Raw genomic sequence first — 19,054 nt, forward strand, 5'->3', positions numbered from 1 at the left:
TTGTGCTCGGCGGGGGATGTGTGAAGGCACAGTTTGTGCTCGGTTTTTTTCCAGAATTTTTTTTGTTGTTTTGCAGAGAAGGCCGAGTTTGCTTATTTTTGAACACCTAAAATAAAGGTTGACGCAGTGTGGGCTCGCGGCTTGTCCAGGGCAGAGGGAGCACCAGGAGGTCCCACTCAGGTGTTGGCTCCCAGGCTGAGGTGCACTTCGTGAAGCATTGCTCTGCTGGGCCGCTCTCCCCCTGGCAGATACCCACATGCTTTGGGTTGGTCCCTCCAGCAGCTGCTCCCAGCTGAGAGCCCCTCACGAGGCCATGGCAACGTGGTCCCCCCGGGATGCTGAGCACCTGGGATCCAGCGCACCTTTCCTCTCTTCTCTCATCCAGTTTGCTGTAGGACTGACTGCAGCAGTTCTAGGGTTGAAGTTGTCACTGAGGTCTTCTGATCTTTACGATGTTCATTAGCACAGTTCTGATCAAAGAACAGCACGTTCCCTCCCTGTCCTCGTTTTCCCCTTGGTTAATAACCCATTGCTGCTTCGGCTCATTTTGAAAAAGAGACAGTAGCTTTGGGAACGGCTCTGGATATAATAGATGGACGTCAGCAATTCCAACCTGGTCTTTAAAGCTGTGTTAATTCAAAGAGAGGCGCAGTTCAACAACTGTGTTTTAGACTGCAGAAGGCTCGTTCTGTGTCCGGGGAGCACTGAGGCAGTCTGCCTCAATCCCTGGCGGTGTGGGTTGCTCTGAGCTGGGGCTGTGCTGGAGCATCCTATAAGGCTGTGCAGTGGGTACCCTATAGGGCTTTAGCAGTTGAAAACACCAGGCTGGGGCTTGGGGTGCCCAGTAGTGGGGCTGTGCTCAGACTTTACACTGGGGCCAAGTCACCTCAAAGCAGAACAAGAGGCTGTGCCCACGGGGTGCTTTTGGTAACACCTGGGGTTTGGCTCCACGGGTGGTTGGGATGGCTGCGTGCCTTTGGCAGCCATGGGTAAGAAAGCACTGGAAGCCCATGAGATGCCCAAAATCTTGTTGACTGCATCCTATCCATTCCTTGCTCAATTCTCAGCACCTCTAAGTCACCTTTTCTACTGTCTGTGGAAGCACAGCCAGCACAGACACACCTCAAGGTGCTGTTCCAGCATCCAAACCCAACGCTGCCAACATGGGCTTTTTGCAAACCCTCCAGCAGCTCACGTCTGCAGCATTGCATGGATCTGCTGCTGGGACCCCGGGGGGCTGCGTACTCCATGACAGCCCTGAGGAAGCTGCAGGGCAGTGTGAGGGTGCTGTGTGTTGGGGGGGAGCTGCTTCCCATCATGTCCCACCTGTGTGTGTCACGTGCTGAGATGTGGTTTTGGCAGTGACCTGCAGTGTGTTCTGTGCCGGAGGATGGAGCGTGGTGCAAAGCATTTGTGGTGCTATTGCCAGCGCAAATAATGCAGCTCTTCTTGGTTCTTCAGGGCACCAGATTTTCTTTACGGCAGAACCCTCCTGTGGTTTGTCTGTCATTGCTGGCTGTTTGCTTTCGGAGTGTCTGAAGCAGCCTGCTCAGGCTCCCTGCAGCAGCCCTGCCAGCAGCACCGTGTCACACATTGCGTGTCTGTGCTCTGCTGTGTGAGGTGGGCAGGTGCTGCCCCGTGTCCCCGTGGGTCCCCCCCACAGAGAGGTGTGGGCCAGGCAGTGTGGGCACGCTGCATTCCGATTCTTCACCCCTTGGGATGGGACTGCCTTGCACAAAGAGGCTTCTGTGTCCGAATGAAGTGCCTTTCAGCAGCCTGTCTGGCATGGCTGTTCTTCATGGGGTCTGAAGAAATGGGCCTGATGGGGATTTAAGGGATTTAAGGATGGTGGGCACAGTGTGATGCACACAGCTGGTGGCCCACGAGCTCAGTTCCAATGGATGTTGAGTTTGTGATGCCAGTCTGCACAGCACTGGGCAGGACGAGCTAATAGAGAAACTGAGGCACCAAGCTGTTGGCTCGCAAAGGCCTGACTTACTCAGCCTGGACTGCACCCTTAGCTTCTGCAGGAGCCAGGGAAAGCCACTGTGCTGTGTCCTCAGGGTCCCACAGCTCCCATGGCCCTGCAGTGCCCTCAGGAACCAGCTTTCAGCTCTCGTAGTGCTTGCCTGGAGCTGTGCTGTTGGTTCCTTTGGCCCTGGGTCCCTCCCCGCCGCCGCAGAGCTGCTCTGCTTGGCTGCAGAAATGTGCTCAGCATCCCAGAAATGCGGCTTTCATCCGGGAGCCAATAGTCACACAGCCTCCGTCCAGAAACTATCATTATCGGCCGCTTTCTTGTTCTTGGTTTCTTTGAACTACAGCTCCCAGGATGCCTGAAGATATGCAGACATCCGAAGACAGTGGTTTCCCATAAACTTTTGGGGTTTCATGCTTTGTAGGCAGGAATGTTTTTATTGCATTGCAAAGCTCTTCAAGTCCCTCAAACCTCCGCGGCGGTTCCATGCTGTGGGGAGGAGCGGGGGCTGCCCGGAGCTTTTCTCCGGTGCCTTTTTCCTCTTGGTCCCTTCTCCAAGGGGAACCTTTGCACGTCCGTGGGAGCAACGAGCGAGGCACAGTGCTGTGGGGGATGTACCAGCAGCAGGGAGCCTGGCAGGTTGCGTTTCCAATAGTGACACGCTCACGAGAGCTACTAAAAAACTGGAGAGGGAAATCTTCCTTTAGCTCAGAGATGCTGTAACTGTGACCGAGTGGATCTGGTGCTTGCTGCATTCCGACAGTGTCTCTGTGGATCTGCCCACAGACCAGGCTGTGTGTGAGCCCCACGGCTCCGCAGCCTCCTGCTACCCAACCTGGGGCTGGGCACTGTGGTGTGGGGCTGGGCTGGCTTGGGTGACTCCTTACCTTCTGTGGCTGGGTAGGTGCTGAGGGGAGGGCACAGCCCAGGCCATGCTGTGCCTCTTGCCTTGCCCCACAGCACCCCGCACACGTGCTGTGTGAACACAGCATTCCCCACGTGTATTGCACGCCTGTGTGCACCGGCGTGTCCGTTTTCACCGCTGTGCCATGTGCACCAACACGTCCACGTGCACGCGTGGCTGCTGGCACCTGCCTGCCCTCTGGGAGCTGCCCGATGGCGTCAGCCGGTGTGGTCCTCTGCAGGTTGATGCCCGTCCAAAAAGGAAAACCATGGAGGCTCTGCGGCCGGCTCGTGTTAACCACATCACTCCTCTCCTGCACTTGGAAAACCCGGCCAGCTGGGCAGCCCAGAATAACAAGTCTTTCCATTCCTGCGCGCAGCGTTGGACGCGGGGCCATCGAAAACAAGGATTGGCTCCGGTGCGAGTGCCGCCGTCAGACTAAACAACAGCAGGTCCATGGGCTGCTCGTGCCCCACAGCGGGCTGCTGGGCAGAGAGGGGCCAGGCAGGGCTGGCAGCAGCGTGGGGCTGACACTGAGCATCCGCATCTCACGGGGCTTCTCTGCTCCCCGGTGTGGGGGATGTGCAGGGGAGCCCCACAGCCCAAGGTGCCTTTGACTGCCGCCACAGAGGTTCTGTGGGGAGGGAATGCTGAGCCCTGGGGAACTCATCCTTGTTCTGAGCAGATTGATGGGAGGAAAGGGAGTTATCAGGGTTTGCTTTGCGATTCATTCTTGATTTTCCCAGGCTCTCGGCTAGTTATGTTAGTTATCCTGTTAGTTATGATAAAAGCTTGAATTGCTACAGGGAACATTCTGAAGAGCGAGTGCTGGAGCTGTGTGTGCCAGCCTCCTGTCCCCCAGCAGGAAGGGATGCACGCACATGGCTTTGTGTGGCATGAGGTCACTTGAGGCTCATGCAGCCACCGTGGGACAGCCCAGGTCCTGTCCTGCTGCCTTACACAGCCCAGCATTTCTTCACAGAGAGGGAGATGGCAGAATCCTTAAAAACAAGCCAAATGGTAAGGATTTGACCCGAGGAAAGCAGTTTCTACCTGTCTTATGTTCCTTGCAGTTGACTGGAGCTTCATTTTGATGTGGCCGATTTTGAGGGTGAAGTACACTGATGCACTCCCATGAGATGGTGCTGCCAGCGGTCTGTTACACGTCAGGATCAGATCTCTGCTCCCATTTTCTTTTAGCTGCTTCACAGTGCAAAGAAGGGTCTCAGTGGGACTGGGAGGCCCCAGCCCAAGCCAGCAGCCTGTAGGGTGGTGCAAGGCCAGCTGAAGACAGCCCTGCCTCACCAACACGTTGGGCTTGGGTCTCTCTGTACTCAGCATCCCCAACGTGCCCATCTCTGCTGCTCTGCAGGCAGGCAGCTGCTGCTCCGAGGGCAGAGCTGCTGTCGCTGGGGAATACAAATGAACAAAATCACTGCTTTGGCAAAGGATTCGTAGGGGAACGACATGCAAATTTACCTTCCATTCCGAGTGTGGATGGGCATTAAAATACAGTGTTTGAAAGCCAAAACAAAGGAACATTTTAATTTAGGACTCATGAGGCGGTCCCTTCTGCTTGGATTTGCATCAAATCCTTTGCAGCAAAAGCTGTAAGTTTAACAAAACTCAAAGAAAACAAGGAGAAGTTCTAAAAATGCCATCCAGTCCCAAGGATTGGCACTTCTTTTGTGCAGCAACCGGCTGGGTGCTGGATCCCATAGAGGCCAACAGGTGTTGTGAAAGGCAAAGGATGGGCGTTGGGTTTCTTGTCTTTAACGTGGCTCCAGCAGAGTCAGCCTGGGGGACAGCTGGGTCAGGGGACCTCGGGGTGCACCCAAAGGACCATAACACCGGGTGGGGAGTGAGCAGGCAATGGGGGGCTGCACTGTGGGATGTGTCAAGCCGCTTCCCAGCCTTCGCTATCAACACCTCGCATCTCAAACCCGCGCTCGGAAGCAGCTGCTCTGCTCATCTGACCACACACAGAAGGTATCTCCGTCCTTCTCCCCACGCTTCCCTTCTCCTCTCACCCTTGGGGCCGCCCGCCCTCCTGGTGTTGTGGGTCAGAAATAGACAGCATCCCCTGACTCGCTACTTGTCATACATCCCAATAATGCCAGCTATAATTAGCTGCGAGTATCAAAGCTGTGCTGCTGGAGGAACTTTTTGCAGCCCCATTATCATCCATTAAACAGAGGATCTCACACGGGGCCTCCTCCATCCGTGGTCCGGCTGCCCCTCCCCATGTGCCTGGGGGTGAGCTGCCCACAGGCGGCCCCAGGGCTGCGGTGCCATCAGGCCTCATACTAATCGCATTAATCACACTAATCATGTTAATCATGGCTGAATCAGCACCAGCATGGGGGCATGGGGGGACCAGGGGGCTGGAAGGAGCTATGGAGCAGTGAGCATCTATCCCTGAGGCTCTGAGCATCCCACCCAGCTGCCCGCCTGCAGCATGTGTGTGCAGCACTGGGGGCTCAGGAGGTCCTGTGGGCATTTGTCACCTGTGAAGCCACCACCATTGGGGACTGCTGACCAAAGCCATTCCCTGAGCCACCAGAACAGCCCAGCAGTGTGAGGGGCTCTTGGGTCACCTGCCCTAAACTATACATGGGGTTTGGTGAGAGCTGGGGCCGCTCTCAGCGCCGTTGCCCCTTCTGCTGCTGATGGAAGAGGGTGGCAAAGCAGGGCAGGCAGGGAACAGGGCCTCTGGGAGCACGAGCGGGCTCAGGGCACGTCGTGGCATTGGAGTGTGTGTGGTTAGCCCTGGGCCCCCTCCCCATGCCCAGTCCCCATGCCCAGCCGCGCAGGCTCCCTGTTATGTAAAGCACCGACAGGCGCGACCAGGAGATTCTTCAGTGTCGGAATCTGAGTCACATGGGGCTGTTTTATTTCCCCCTCTGCTAATCTCGTTTCTATAGAAACAAGATTGAGAAGAAAAAAAAAAAAAAAAAAAAAGAGCGGAGCGCAGAGCCAGCAGGATCCTGAGGTGATGGGTGAGGGAGGCGGAGGTGGCAGCTGGGAGCGGTGCAGCGGGGCTGCGCTCCCGGCCGGGATGGGAGCGTGCGTGCGGCTGTGTGCGGAGAGGGGATGGGGATGGGCATGGGCATGGGGATGGGGATGGGGATGCTGCCGGGGAGCTGTGCGCGGCTGAGCGCTGCTGGCTGCTGGCAGAGCGCGAGAGGAAGGCGGAGGAGCGGTGCAGGTGAGTGCGCATCCCGCGGGCATCGCATCCCTCCCGGCGCGGCACCGTGCGCGGCCCACCGCTCCTATCCGTGGCTGCTGCTCTGGGGACGCGCCCCGTCGTGCCCAGGGAGTGCGGGGCTGACGGCGGGATGGGGTCTGTTTGTTCGGTGCTCGTGTTTGACGCTCGCCGGGGGCTGCGTGTGTGCAGCCGTGGGTCCGTGCGTGCTGCCTCTTTGAAAACTTCTGCCTGCTCGGGAGGTGGTTCTTTTTTCTCCTTTTTTATTCTGACTGCACCTGTGCAAATAAAGCGCTTCCAGGAGCCCAGCTGCTCTGCTGAGAGGGATGCGGGAGCTGTGCCGGCTCCTGCCCTCTGTCCCTTCCCCAGCACGGGGGATGAGCCCAGCTCGGATGCTGGTTGTGCAGGGACCGTTCCAGGGGGAGGCACTGCGAAAAGCACTGCGGAGTGCCTGCAGCCACCTCGTGCCCCACCCTGGCGCTTGCATCGCCGTGCCTGCTCCGGGGGATGCTGGCTGCCTTGCAGGAGCGGGGTCAGTTGGTCGCCACGTCCAAGCACGTGCTGTGTCTCGGACCAGCGAGTGCAACAGGTGGGAGCTGCTCCTGCCACGGCTAAGATGTCTCCCTCGCTGCTGCATGGCTGCTCCGAGCCCTCATGCAAGGTGCTGGTGAGGGGCTGGGCTGTGGGCAGGGGGTGCTGCTGGTGCCACCTGCGTTGCCTGCTCCTAGTGGGTTCAGGTGCCCTGAGTGCCTTGTTGCCTTTCTGCAAAGGCCCTGCAGGCTGGGGACAGAGCAGGCACAGAAGCTGCTGCAGAGAGGTGCTGACCGTGCATGGCCCTCACATGCACCAAGCTGTGATTTCATGGGGAGGGGGGTAGCTGCATTTTCCCCTACCCTCTCCTCCCCCCACATCCCATTGCCTTCTCTGCCAGCCTGCTCCACTGCAATATTCTAAGGGAAGGGACGAGCCACAGCTTGGTTGTGCTGCTGCAGGAATCTCCAGGGCTGATAATTATTTCTGGGAAAAAGATGCTGTGTTCGGACTTAAACGCTGACATGGGACTCTGAACATGTGTAATCTGGCTGACAGATGGCAAGTCAGAGAGGTGTGATTTATGATACAGCACAGTAGCTGAACAACCTCCTCTGGTTGTCGGGAGACGGCTCTCCCCATCGCTGCGGTTGATGTTTCAATTGATGGCTCTCCCTGCACGTCCCTGGCTGGTGGCAGGTTTGGCAGGAGCTGGGGCCAGGATGGTACTGGTGCTGCTGGCGGGAGGTACACACACCTTGCTGGCCGGTGCAGCCTTTAGGGGATGGGGCTGACAGCCAACGGTGAGCTGTCCTCACTGCGTGGCCTCTGTGCCTCGGTTTCCCTGTCATTATTGTAATATGAATTAAGGGACAAGGGGCAGCTGTTTTTGGAAAGCACCTGGGGAGTGGATGTGTGTGACAGCAGCATCCCTGCTGTGCCAGTATCCTCCCAGAGCTGGGCACGGACCCAGCAATGTCCCAGAACCAGAGCTCAGGGGGCTGAGGGTGCACCCAGCATGGAGCCTGGGGGCGAGGGGAGAGGGCAGAGGGCATGGTGTGGGTTTGGGCATGGCGTGCGTGCAGCCAGGGCAGAGCAGGTATGATTCATTCTCTCTTCTGCAGCACCGTTTATGTAAAGCAGTGCTGTATAAATAGCCAGATGATACTGTAATGTGCTCCTGGATTTCTAAATAGAAAAGGAAATGAAGTCTCTACTGGAGCTCTGTTGGGTCTGGTGGCCTCAGCGCGCATGGTCACCCAGCTCCAGCACAGCCCCTTTCGCCCCCCCATGGGCACCGTGCCCCCAGTGCCAGCAGCATCTCTGCATGCCCACATCTTGCTTCCTGCAGTGCCCCTGGTCTCCTGCTCCCAAGCTGCCCCGTGCCTCTGCGCAGAGCCCTGTGGGCACCTCTCCCTGTTCTCCCTATGCCCCCCCCCACCTCTCGGCTGCACTGAGTCTGGGAGAGGATGCAGGCCGAAGTACCGACTGCTCATGGCCAATGGGAGTGCATTCCAGGCAGGTCCCACAGCCCCCAGACCCCTCAAGAGCAGTGATGGGCACAGAGCATTGCTCCTCCCAGCCGTGACACGGCCCCAGAGTGCTCCCATGGGCTCTCCTCACCCCGTGCTTCCCTGCAGCACTCTGAGGGGGAACGCTGGGGTTTGCATTTCTGCTTGGTTTCTTTAAAGGCAAACCTCATCCTTTACATCAAAGTAGTGTTTCTTCCCAAGAATGTGAGGAATGACCCTGGAAGGGCTGACCAGCTCTTTCCCGGCGGTGATGGCGGAGACGAGCGCCTGCTCCAGAAAGCTGTCTCCACCCCGTCCCAAGCAACAGCAATTCATAAGCTGAAAAATAAATCAATAACCAGAGTTAATGAATTGAAGATGTCTGTGTTTAAAATGTATCAGGAAAAAAACTGTTAGCTGCTCGTGGTTTATTTAATTATCGTAAGGAAAGAGCGAGAGCTCTTATTTCTGAGAAGTCCCTTCCCTTTATGTTATTGTGTTTTAAGAGGCATTTGGTCGGCGAGACAGCTCAGGACCCCAGAGAACAGCAGCGTCGGCCCTGGCAGAGTGTGGCAGCGCCGGTGCCGGGCAGGGGCTCAGCTTTGTGCCACTGCTGCAGCCCTGTGGGGCTGACGCTGGAGCCAAAGCACCGCTCAGCCTCTGCTGCTGTGCTGCAGTGCTGCTGTGCTGCCCGCTTTGGAGCCCCCTGCCCCTTGCAGCCCCCAGCACAAGGTACCTTCAGTGACATTAACTCCTTTCCTCTCCCCTTCCCCAGGTCGGAAAGCAGCCTCTCTAGGTTTGCCCACCGCTTGTCGGTGAAGCAGAAGCAGGAGAAGAGAAGGAAAGCTGAGTATGGCTCGGCCGAGCTGTCTGCCTTCCGGCCCAGGTCTCTGAGCATTGAATGGTAAGAGCTGCAAGAAGGGGCTGGGGGCAAGCAGCCTCCCAGCCCCCTCCTGCCCCCCTGTCTCCACTCTGTCCGTGCGTTGCCCCATGGAAGAACTCCCTTCAAACCATCACCCCATTGCAGGAGTGACGGGCAGCCCCAGATGGGCTCCTGCTGTGTGGGGTGAAAGGAGAGCAGCGAGATGGGCATCCGTCGGGGCTGGGCAGCTGTGAGCCTGCTGTGTTGGGTCCCAGCCCCGGGGCTGTGGGGCTGCCCCTTCCCCACGCTCAGCCCAGCTCCACCCCAGCTTGCTGAGCTCTCATTCAGCAGCCTTGGAAGCAGATCACAGCCGGCCCTCCCTGTGCTGGAGGTGACCTGCTAAGGATATTTTAGAGAACTGGAAATTGCATTGCTCTCTGCTTCCTTAGATGGAGAAAGGAGGGTAAAGCTTAAAAAAAAAAAAAAAAAAAAGTGAAAAGAAGAAGAAAGAGAAAAAGAAATGCTCAGAAATTTTAAGAATGTCAAGTTTGGTTTTTGCTTTCCCTGCTTTCTTTGGAGAACTGTCTGGCATTCGTTGTATGTTCTCACACTTCTGTGTGAGGCAGTGGGTCCTTCTCCAGGCTGCTCCATCTGTGAGGTTGTTGGGCACTGAAGCTGTGCAGGTACCAAGGAGGCCAGGCACAGAATGTCAGCTCTGTGGGATCAGATCATTTTCCTCTCCGTTACACAACCTTCTTTTTTGCTGAACCGATGTCATCAGAAAGCTGTACCTCAATTGCTCTCAATCTTCCAAACACGAGAGTTTGTAACATGGCAAACAGGAAAACAAGCAAAGTGCTCCTTAAAACCCATTGGCTTGTAGTTCTCCGCTTTTCTCATCATGCATACATGAGAGAAGTCAGCATTTCTCTTCTCCCTCTAATGCCTCTGTCAGCTCCGGGGGCTGCAAGATGGGAGCCCATTGCTCTGCAGCAGTTTGCACAGCTGTGGCACCACGACAGCAGGAAAAGGTGCTGCTCTGTGGGACGGTAGGGCAGCCTGCACACGGCTCTGGGGGAGGACAGGCTGGCTTTCAGCTCAGCTTGCTCTGTTGTGGTGCTGCACTGAGTGAGCAGGGTCTGATCCCGAGCTCAGCAGTGACCGAGCAGAGCCCTGTTAGTTCTGCTTATTACTGGGAGTGGAGGGAGAGGTGGCAGGGAAAAAGTGAAGTCTTGAGAAAACACTCCTTTCATTCATAGGTTGTTTACCCAAATAAATACTTCATTATTAGGATATATTTTTTTTTAGGGTATTTTTTTAAAGGCAGCACCACAAAGTGCCCACTGTTGGGGCCCTGCAGCACACTGGGCAGTGCAGCACGAGCCGGGCAGGGGGCCTGGAGTGCTTATGGCCACAGCCCTGGGGGGGGTTCTGCTGCTCCATGATACCCATCTAACTCTGAACCTTCAATGAGATGAAGGCTGAGAGACAAAAGCATTTGCAGCTCAACACCTTCTGCTGTCTGAGTTCCAAATCAGAACCCTGATGGCCCCCACAGGGACATCCTGGTGTGTGCAGAGCCCCTCTGGGAAATGTGAGCATCCGTCTCTCCTTGGTGAGCTGAGGTGAGTGGGATCCTCCTCTTCCTGTGTGCCACCTCAGGAGTGATCCTCTCTCCCCTTACATGAGCTTGAAGCAGATAGGAGGGCTGCACCCCTGCTCTCCTCCTGGCTCTGTGCAGGGCCTGGGATGCTCTGTGCCCTGTGTCACTCCTGTGCCGTGCAGCAGTGTGCGCTCCTGGCATCAGGTTGTGCTGCTCTTCTGCCACTGATTTGTGCCTTCCTGGCATCAGGCTGTGCTCTCCTTTCCCTACCCACCTCTCATTCCTCTCTTTTCTTTCTTCTACTTGCCCTCTGCTCTCTCATTTTCCCCTGCTTTCCTCCTGTTTCAGGGTTAGGGGCTCAGGGCTGCTCAGCACTCTCTGGTTCCATGTGGGCTCCCCACATTTTCAGCTCCTCTGTGTCTGTGGTCAGAGCAGTGCACTCCCATGACAGCTGAGGAAAAGCACGGTGCATTCCTCCTGTCCCCATCCCCTATCCCCTCTCCTTGGCTGCCCATCGCAAGCAGTGCTGGCAGGAGCCCTGCTGGCCAGGAGCACGGGGGTTGAACGTCTCCTAATGCAATAAAATTCCCCCTTTTTGGGGGATGGAGACTCTCCCCACACTGCTGCTGGTATGGGGGCACAGTAGCCATGCATGGGAGGTGCCTCACTTCCAACTCGCAGGTGCTGTGCTGCTTTGGGTCTGTTGGACCATGTCTGTGGATGGTTTGCAAGGCTCTTTCCTTGGTGATTGTGTTTTTGCTGAGGGAGTTAGCAGTGACTTTTTGGGAGCCAGGGAGCAGCAGCACCATGGAGGGCTCTGTGCTCCTCTGGGTTGCGTGGCCATACCTGAGCGATCCTACACCTTACATTACATGCCCAATAGGAGATCCACTTCTCCCAGGCCCAGTGCCTCTTGGTCTGGTTAAGGAGCAACCAGAGGGAGCATCAGGCCCTGATGCACCCAGTGAAAGCATTGCTGGGTTCTGTAGGGTCATGGGACGCTGGGAGCTCAGGGATGCTCTTGGCAGGCAGGGAGATATGGGTCCCACTGGTGCCATGAGGCACACTGCCATGCTGGAGTTACTTGCACCCATAGTGGATCCTGACTCCCAGCTCAGTGCTGCTCCTGGCCGGGCAGCACAGCAGTGGGATGAAGGAGCGGTGTTTTGTCTCTGCTGAGAGAGCTTTGAGCCATCACTCAGGAACAATGGCCAAGCTATGGGGTCATTTGTTCTGGTATTTCAGCAGCTCCTCATGATTTATGGGATGTTTTGTTCTGCTGCTTGTCTTAGCTTCCCCCTCTCCACCCTCCCCGTCTCTCTCCCTTCTCCATTTCAGCTCCTCCTCCCCCCCCGTTCCCAATTCCCCTAATAGCTGTGGAGCCTCTCTGCCGTATGAAGTAATGGTATCTGGGACTTATTGAATTAGCTGTGTGGAACCGGACTTCAGCACAGCGCTCCGCTCATGATGGCACGACCCCACAGCTCCATCCCCACACCTGGGGGTGGCAGCAGGGTGCCCCCAGGATATGGCCAGCAGGGCCAGAGCTCACCGATGGCTGGGGGACTCGCTGGTGGGGACAAGTGCACCCTCAAAGTCTGAGATCCACAGAATAATGCGGCTTGGAAGGGACCTTAAAGTCAGTGTCGTTGTGATCTCTGCCTGTATCTCCCTGAATGCTCAGGTTGCCCTTAGGAAACCATTCAGAAGGAAGCATCACCAGCAGGGAGCCACAGAGGGAGCAGCTGGTCCCGGGGTCTGTGAGGACAGGAGAAGGCAGCTGGCACTTGTTTCTTATGTGGCTTCGGTGGGAAAGAAGCAGCCCTCTAGGAAAGGGACAGAGAAAAATGGTCAGAGAAGATCAACGTGCATGTTTGGAGCCCTTGGGCCGGACCCTGCCTTGCTGAGAGCACAGAGAGCAGATGTCATTTATTGAAAAGACTAATTTGAAGTGTGGCACCAGCGTGTGGTTCTGGGCACTTCCTTCTGCTGGTGGTTGGCGCATCTGAGCCTGATCAGTTCATTTCTCAGTTGCAGCATATCCATTATCCTCAGTGCACGATGACTCCAGGCCATTTGCCTTCTCATTTCTTTCTCATCCCCCGTGGCCTGGCTCTGTACAGCAGGATGAATGCCTCAGGTCCCTGGATGCCAGGAGCATAGAAGGTGCTCTCCATCGTGCAGTATCTTCAGTGCTCCTTCTCCATGGATGCACCCATGCCTGGAAGGTGCCTGCTGCTGGGTTTGTATAGCAGCACCCAATGCCCATGGCTGTGCTGGAGGAAGGTGCAGAGATACCACAGCCCTTGGTATGAAGAAAAACCTGGTGGATGTCTGGGCCTTACTGTGAGCCAAGCCCTTCCCGTGTGCTTTGCAGTATCCTCTGCACTAGGTGCTGGCTAGTGTCTGTGTACTGCACTTTGAGGGGGGTCTCAGCTCTCCCAGCCCTCAGCCTGCACACAAGATAGATCTCAATGCAATTCTGCAGTGGGAATATCAAGAGAAGTCCTGACTTCCCTACAACAGGGCTCTGGAGCTCTGAGCATGACTTCCCCAGCACTCTGTGGGGCAGGCGGAAGGGACCAGGCTGATGTCTGGGGCAGACAGGGTCCCACATCACTGCCTATCTGCTGGGGACATTGAGGTGTGGGAGCAGCACTCCTCACCTGCACCACCTCCCCAGCCCCATCTCCCAGCTGCTTCAGGGCAGTGTGTGCCTGTAGTCCTCCCTCATCCTACAAACAACAGCAGTCCGCGTTGCGTGGTTTTCTCTGCTCTTTGATAGTTTCCTCCTGGCTGAAGCACTGCTGCCCGCCAGGGTTCCAGGAACCTTCTGTTTGCCTTCCTGGACAGCATGTCCAGGCGCCAGCTCAGTGCTGGACCTCCTGGCTTGGCTGCTGTGAGATGGCTGAGCGGTGCCCTGGGTGTGCTGGGATCTCCCTCACCTCTTCCCCATGCTCTCCCCTGGCTGCATGCTCACTCTCCAGCACTGTTTTGCTTCTCATGCACTCCCTTTACCCAACTTTCTTCCACCACTTCGGGGAGCCAATCCTGCCCACTTTGGGGAACCCATCCTGCTGAGCATTGTGCCTGGGGGATGTCAGGAAGAAGCAGTTTCATTCCCATCTGCTGCTCACTTCCAAGTTCCCTTGTCTTCCTTTTTGGCATCTCCGTTCTCCCCAGCACAGAAGTTACATGTCCATCTCCCCTGGTGTGCCCTGCGGTTGCTCACTGGGGCCTTTCCTTTCTCATCCCTGACCTAGTGGCTGGCAGGGATTGGAACTGGGTGATCTTTAGGTCCCTTCCAACCTGAGCTGTTCTATGATCCTATGATCCCACTTTTGTCTGTTCCTTTATTCCCGGTGTCAGTGGGGAGGGTCAGGCAGGGATGAAGGTCTTTGGCCACAAAAAGCTGCTTGGCAGTGTGGAGGAGGTTTTGCCATATGGGCAGCACAGAGTAGTGCAGATCTGATAGAAGCTGCAGTTTCGTTCAGAAATGACCCAGATGAGAAAATCCCAACACAAATTGACTCATGGGGGTTTCTGAACTTCACCCATCACCAAGGAGTGAGGCCCAGGCTGGAGCTCGGGGCTGAATTGCTGAATTGCTGGGGTGTCAGGACGTGGCTTCTCCCAGTGGAGGCAGAGGCAGCCCTTGCTCATGCCTTGGCTGCATTGTTAGTGTGCTTTCCCCTCCTGCAAAGAGCACCAAGGTCAGGGTTTGTGCACTGAGTCCCACATAGCAGAAGCCTGTGGTGGCCAAGCGGCAGGTGCTATAAAAAGCGAGGCTTATTTTTCTCCTGAGTGGTGTTCTCACTCATCCGTGTCTTTGTGGAGAGGAGGAGGCAGTTATTCTGGTCAGAGGCAGTGACAGAGCGGAGGTGGGTGGATGGCTTTTCCCAGGTCAAAGGAGATCCGGGCAGGTAAAGCCTTCAGTTATTTCCTGGCTCAGTTTTGGATGTCTGCATTGGGGGGTGGCTCCTGCCGGATCCTAGGAAGCAAGGAGGATGACTCTGGGTGGTGCTAAGCTGCTGTGGCACTCAGCTGATGCTTCTGCTCTCCCCATGCAGCTCTGTCTGGGTTGTACAAGAGAGCTTCAGCCATGTGTATACGCTTGGAGCCCCGGGTTCTGAGCAGGAGGAGGCAGATGCTGCCAGGAGCTCCTGTCCTCTTGTCCTGGCCCTGCTCTGCCCTGGTTGCACTGTCCCAAAGTCTCATAGCAAGCAGACAAGCAACACCGCTTGTGCAGCAGAGCTCCAGTGGTGTGAACCTCATGTGAACTCGTGTGAGATCTGGGGCTGATCTTCGGCCGTTTCCCGTACCCACAATGCAGGAGGATGCTCCCGAGGTTGCTGCGCTCACCTCGCGCTCCCGCTGTACCGGGGGGTGGGGATGTGCCATCCGAGCAGCCAAGCACCAGGAGGAGGGACTCCCGCAGCCAGGCAGAGCCACCCCCAGGCAGCACGGGGGGACCGTGCAGCCACAACCACAGCGCCCCGGTCTCAGGATCAGCTCCGTGCCTGCGGTGTCTGTGCCGCAGCAGCGCCGTCCTCGTGTGCCCTGCAGTGCAGGGGAAGGGGCGCGGGGGGCAGGGGGGCACGTTGTGCGCCGCGCTGATTGCGGCCGGAGCCAGCAGACGCTGTTGTTGAAGCTATACAATGCTTTCCAGTGGAAGTTTGTTTGCTTATACCTTTGCCAGACCTTAACTGTTGGGGCTGAATTTTTCCATGCTCACTCTGCCTCGGGCTGAACTTTCTCTCTCCCTTTTTTTTTTTTCTTTCAAGTTTCAGCAGAAGGTTGGGGAAAAACGGTAGCTTTGCCAATGCTATTTTTTTTTTTTCCGTCTCTTTGTTTAAGGACTTCTGGTGCCTCCATGCTTTGGAAAAGAGACTTGAAATTTGGCAGGGCTGGGACATTCCTGATGGAAATCAACCCAGATTTGGTCAAATTGTTAGCCTCTGGGAAGCATGACCGTGCATGCCAGGATTGCTCCTCAGAGTCCCCAGTGGAGGCAGGGAGGCTCCTGGCCACAGTACCAAGCACTGAGCACTGAGCCACCTCCAGGCCATGTAGGTCCGAGTCAGCGACTACGTGGACCCATGCAGGGTCACTGGGAAGCTGCAAAGCACTCCACAAACGATGGCATTGTCTTGGTCTCCCCGTGTGGCCATGGGTTGAGAGCCTGGCTGCTGGCAGGAGCTGCCCTGTGGGTCTCCTTGTGAAGCCCGGAAGGCACAGTGAGCCTCCTGGGGTGCTGTGCCCGAGGCCTCCAGCTGCTGGGAGGTGATGTGTGATGGAGGAGAACATCTCCATGTGCTTCTGCATCCTGCGAATCCTTGGAGAAGGGCATTTGCCTCTGTGTCTCCAATGGGTGTGCTTTGCAGTGCTTGCCACATCCATTGCAACGCGTGGGCAGATGAGCGTGTCCCATCACCTGGAGGTGCAACCTGGTGGTTGCTGAGGCTTTTGGCATCTTCTTTAATATTAGAGTGGAAGGCAGACCTTTGCTGACAGCTTCAGAAATTCCTCCGTACACTCGACTGTCCTTGTGCTCCTCACCCAATGATGGGAAGGATGGAGGGAGGCTACGGGAAAGCCTCAAGCTTCACGGCAGGGCACATGGGAGCACTGGGAACACTTGTGCTGTAATGGAGCGCTTCCTGGCCAGGCCAGCTTGGCTTCAGACCCCTGTGTGCGCAGGGCAGGGAGGGGTCCTGCAGGCCAGGGATGTCCCCGAGGGATGGATGGTGGCTGCTCTTGGTCGCAGTGCCAGGACTGCCATGTGGGTCAAGGCCAGTGTGCCCGGTGGTGCCGGCTGCGCCTTGCTGGTTGCCTTCCAGCAAGAAAGGGGTTTTCTGACTGCAGTAACATTTACCAGCTGGGCAGCAGCTCTGGAGCCGGGTGTGTGCGCTTGTCTGTTCTTCCATTGTGCCTTGGCCGTCGTCTCCTCCTCCCCACCGAGATCAATGTCTGTGGCCTGCCTTTTTATAACCCCTTTGGGTGCAGCTCTGGAAGTCTTCAGCCAGTGCTGGTTTTCATCGTGCAGCCTTGGCATGAGCAAGCAGCTTGGTCCCCATCTCGCTGCATGACTTGGGTAGGGCGAGGGACTGGAGGTGGCCTTCCACCAGCAGGGAAACCACCGGGAGGGCTGGGGAGGTCGCGTGGGGGGCCGTGGAGGAGTGCAGATTTGGCGGACTGGACTGGGTCTGGAGTCCAGCTCCAGGCGTGGAACAGAGGGCATCCCCACATCCTCCTCGGGCCGATTTTCTGCAGTTTCATGGTTTGGGAGAAGAGGTGGTTTCCAATGGGAGCCAGCGCTCATCCGCGTATTCTTCCTGGTGGCACCAGGTGGCGCAGGAGGTTAAAGGATTTGCTGTGCATCCCACAGGCCTGGGTTCAAATGGGTGCCTGGCACTGCTGTGACAATTCTGCAGGTCTCAGCCCAATGTGCAGGTTGGCCTGGGAGGAGCTGGGGGGCCTGCCTGCTGCATGGCCCCATGGCCCTATATCTCAGTGATACAGCGCTGTGATGGGGCCGCTGGCCCCACACTTCCTCTGGTCCCACTGGGAGCTAAGCATGGGATGGCATTAGCTGTGGGTGCACATGGCTTAGCGCCCTTCTCACCCCTCCCAGCACAGCAGCCATATGTCCTCAGCTCAGCATCCCAGCCCTTCCCTTGGGGGGGCCCAGCGGGGACCCGGTGACCCCACAGAGAGAATTTTTCCCCTCCTTTTGCCTTCAGTGATCTTTGAGCCCAGGCGTCGTATGACTCAGCTCCTGCATTTGATACCCCCGAGAAGAGTTTGCACACATGCATCTGTGGCACAGAGCGCTGCCTGTTCCTGGCAGGCCATGAGGGGATTGGGTTTCTTCCTGAAACAGGCACTAAGTCCCCGCTCCTCATCCGCTTTTGATATGCGGAAGTCGGACTGAGCCGGGATGGTGCCAGCGGGTCGGGGCGTCCCCCCAGCACCTCCACCCGCCCCAGCATCCCAGCACCCATGGGAGCACAGGGAGCACACTGCGGTGCGAGGCCGGTGTTCAGATGGACGCCTGCACCGTGGGAATCCCTCTGTTTCCCGTCCCTACCTGTGCCAGAAGCTCTGTGTACGTGGAGTGCTGGGGCCTGGCAGTCGGCGCTGGGCAGTCAGCAGAAGTTGACACCGATGCCGATCCCATGAAGGGCAGTTTGGGCGCTGACCTTTAGGTCCCGCCTGCTGCCTGTGAGCAGCTCGGCTCTGCTGCTGCTCCTGGAGCAGCTGGGAGCACTGTGGGGTGTGCGGGGTGGCTGTGAGCTGCCCCATGCATGTCTGGGCAGTGCTGTGGGTTCAGGTGGCTGCGGGGCTGCTGTTCCCAGTTGGGTTTCCCAACATGCGTCGGCCACGGCCCGCAGAGCCCTGTCGCGCTCAGCCCCATCCCCATCAGGTTCCAGTTAAAACCAAATGCATTCTCCAGCCTAAGCTGTGCTGCAGCTTAAGCCCTTCCAAAAATGAAACAAATACCCACGGACTGCAATTCGAATTGCAGCTCAATTAGGGCTCGTTCCCAATGTGATCATAAAACCTCCAGTACGAAAACAAACAACCCAACCAAACCACATCGAAGCCCGACAGCATCCTCCGGAATGCCTTTAAAATAACAAGGGGGGGGGGGGGGAAGAGGAGGAAAGGGAGAGATGAAAGCACCGTGCCCGGTGGGCAGCGTGAGGGCAGCAGGTGTGTGGCAGCGGTGCCGGCAGCGGTGGGCACGGGTTGGGGGGATGCTGTGGAGGGGAAGGAGGGCTGCGGGTGCAGAACGTGGGGTGAAGGATGGGAGGGCATGGGACGCATTGCAGGGCGGTGGAGGTGCCCAGAGCGGCGCGGGTCGGAGCCGGCCACGGCCGCTGGAATGCGTCCCCCCCGTCCCCCTGTCCGGCCGCATCCAGCCAGGCTGGTGCCGCGCTTCGGGTTTCAGCGCGGCCGCTAAGCCCGGCCATATTTAGCGTGAGCTGCTCGGCCCGTCGGGGAGGGGAAGCCGCAGAGCAACTAATAAAAAAAGCCAAACAAAAACAATGTAATTAAAGAGACTCAGCACTGTGTGTTCCCATAGCAAGAACATTTACCCAAGACTTCCTCGCTCAGATACTTCATGTCAAGCAGCAATTAAGGGCTGCACTGCAGAAGCACAGAGCATTTGCCCTCAATGGAGGCAGGACGTGGCAGAGCTGCCCCCCACGGCCCCTCAGGGCAATCTGCAGCACCCACACCTCGGCACCTTGGATGTGCCGAGGCAGAAACGCAGCATTTCCAGGCACTGGAAGAGAAGGGAGCAGATCCTGCCCTGTGGTGCCCAGTGCGGAGGGGCTGCATGTTGGCACACAGAGCAACAGCACCCACTGCCCTCACGGCTGCAGTGGAAGCTCATGGGTGAGCGAGGAGCTGGAAGTCTAATTGCAGTCATCCATTACTGGGAGTTAAGCCACA

At 57.0% G+C, this 19,054-nt stretch overlaps 1 protein-coding gene across 4 annotated transcripts in view; it reads left to right on the top strand.

Moving 5' to 3' along the window:
• Positions 1-19,054, top strand: part of LOC122176056 (ankyrin repeat and fibronectin type-III domain-containing protein 1-like) — a 133,549-nt gene that overhangs the window by 101,047 nt on the left and 13,448 nt on the right. For 3 of the 4 annotated variants that reach the window (XM_042864282.1, XM_042864284.1, XM_042864283.1), the window contains exon 6: positions 8,902-9,030. The exons of the other annotated variant lie outside the window; for it this stretch is intronic. In XM_042864282.1, the coding sequence (XP_042720216.1) occupies positions 8,902-9,030 (129 nt within the window). The remainder of the gene's footprint in view (positions 1-8,901; positions 9,031-19,054) is intronic. 4 annotated transcript variants of the gene reach the window in all.

The sequence above is a fragment of the Lagopus leucura genome, unplaced genomic scaffold (genome assembly GCF_019238085.1).
Source record: "Lagopus leucura isolate 7727_CA_CO unplaced genomic scaffold, USGS_WTPT01 Super-Scaffold_760, whole genome shotgun sequence".
NCBI classification, from domain to species: domain Eukaryota; kingdom Metazoa; phylum Chordata; class Aves; order Galliformes; family Phasianidae; genus Lagopus; species Lagopus leucura.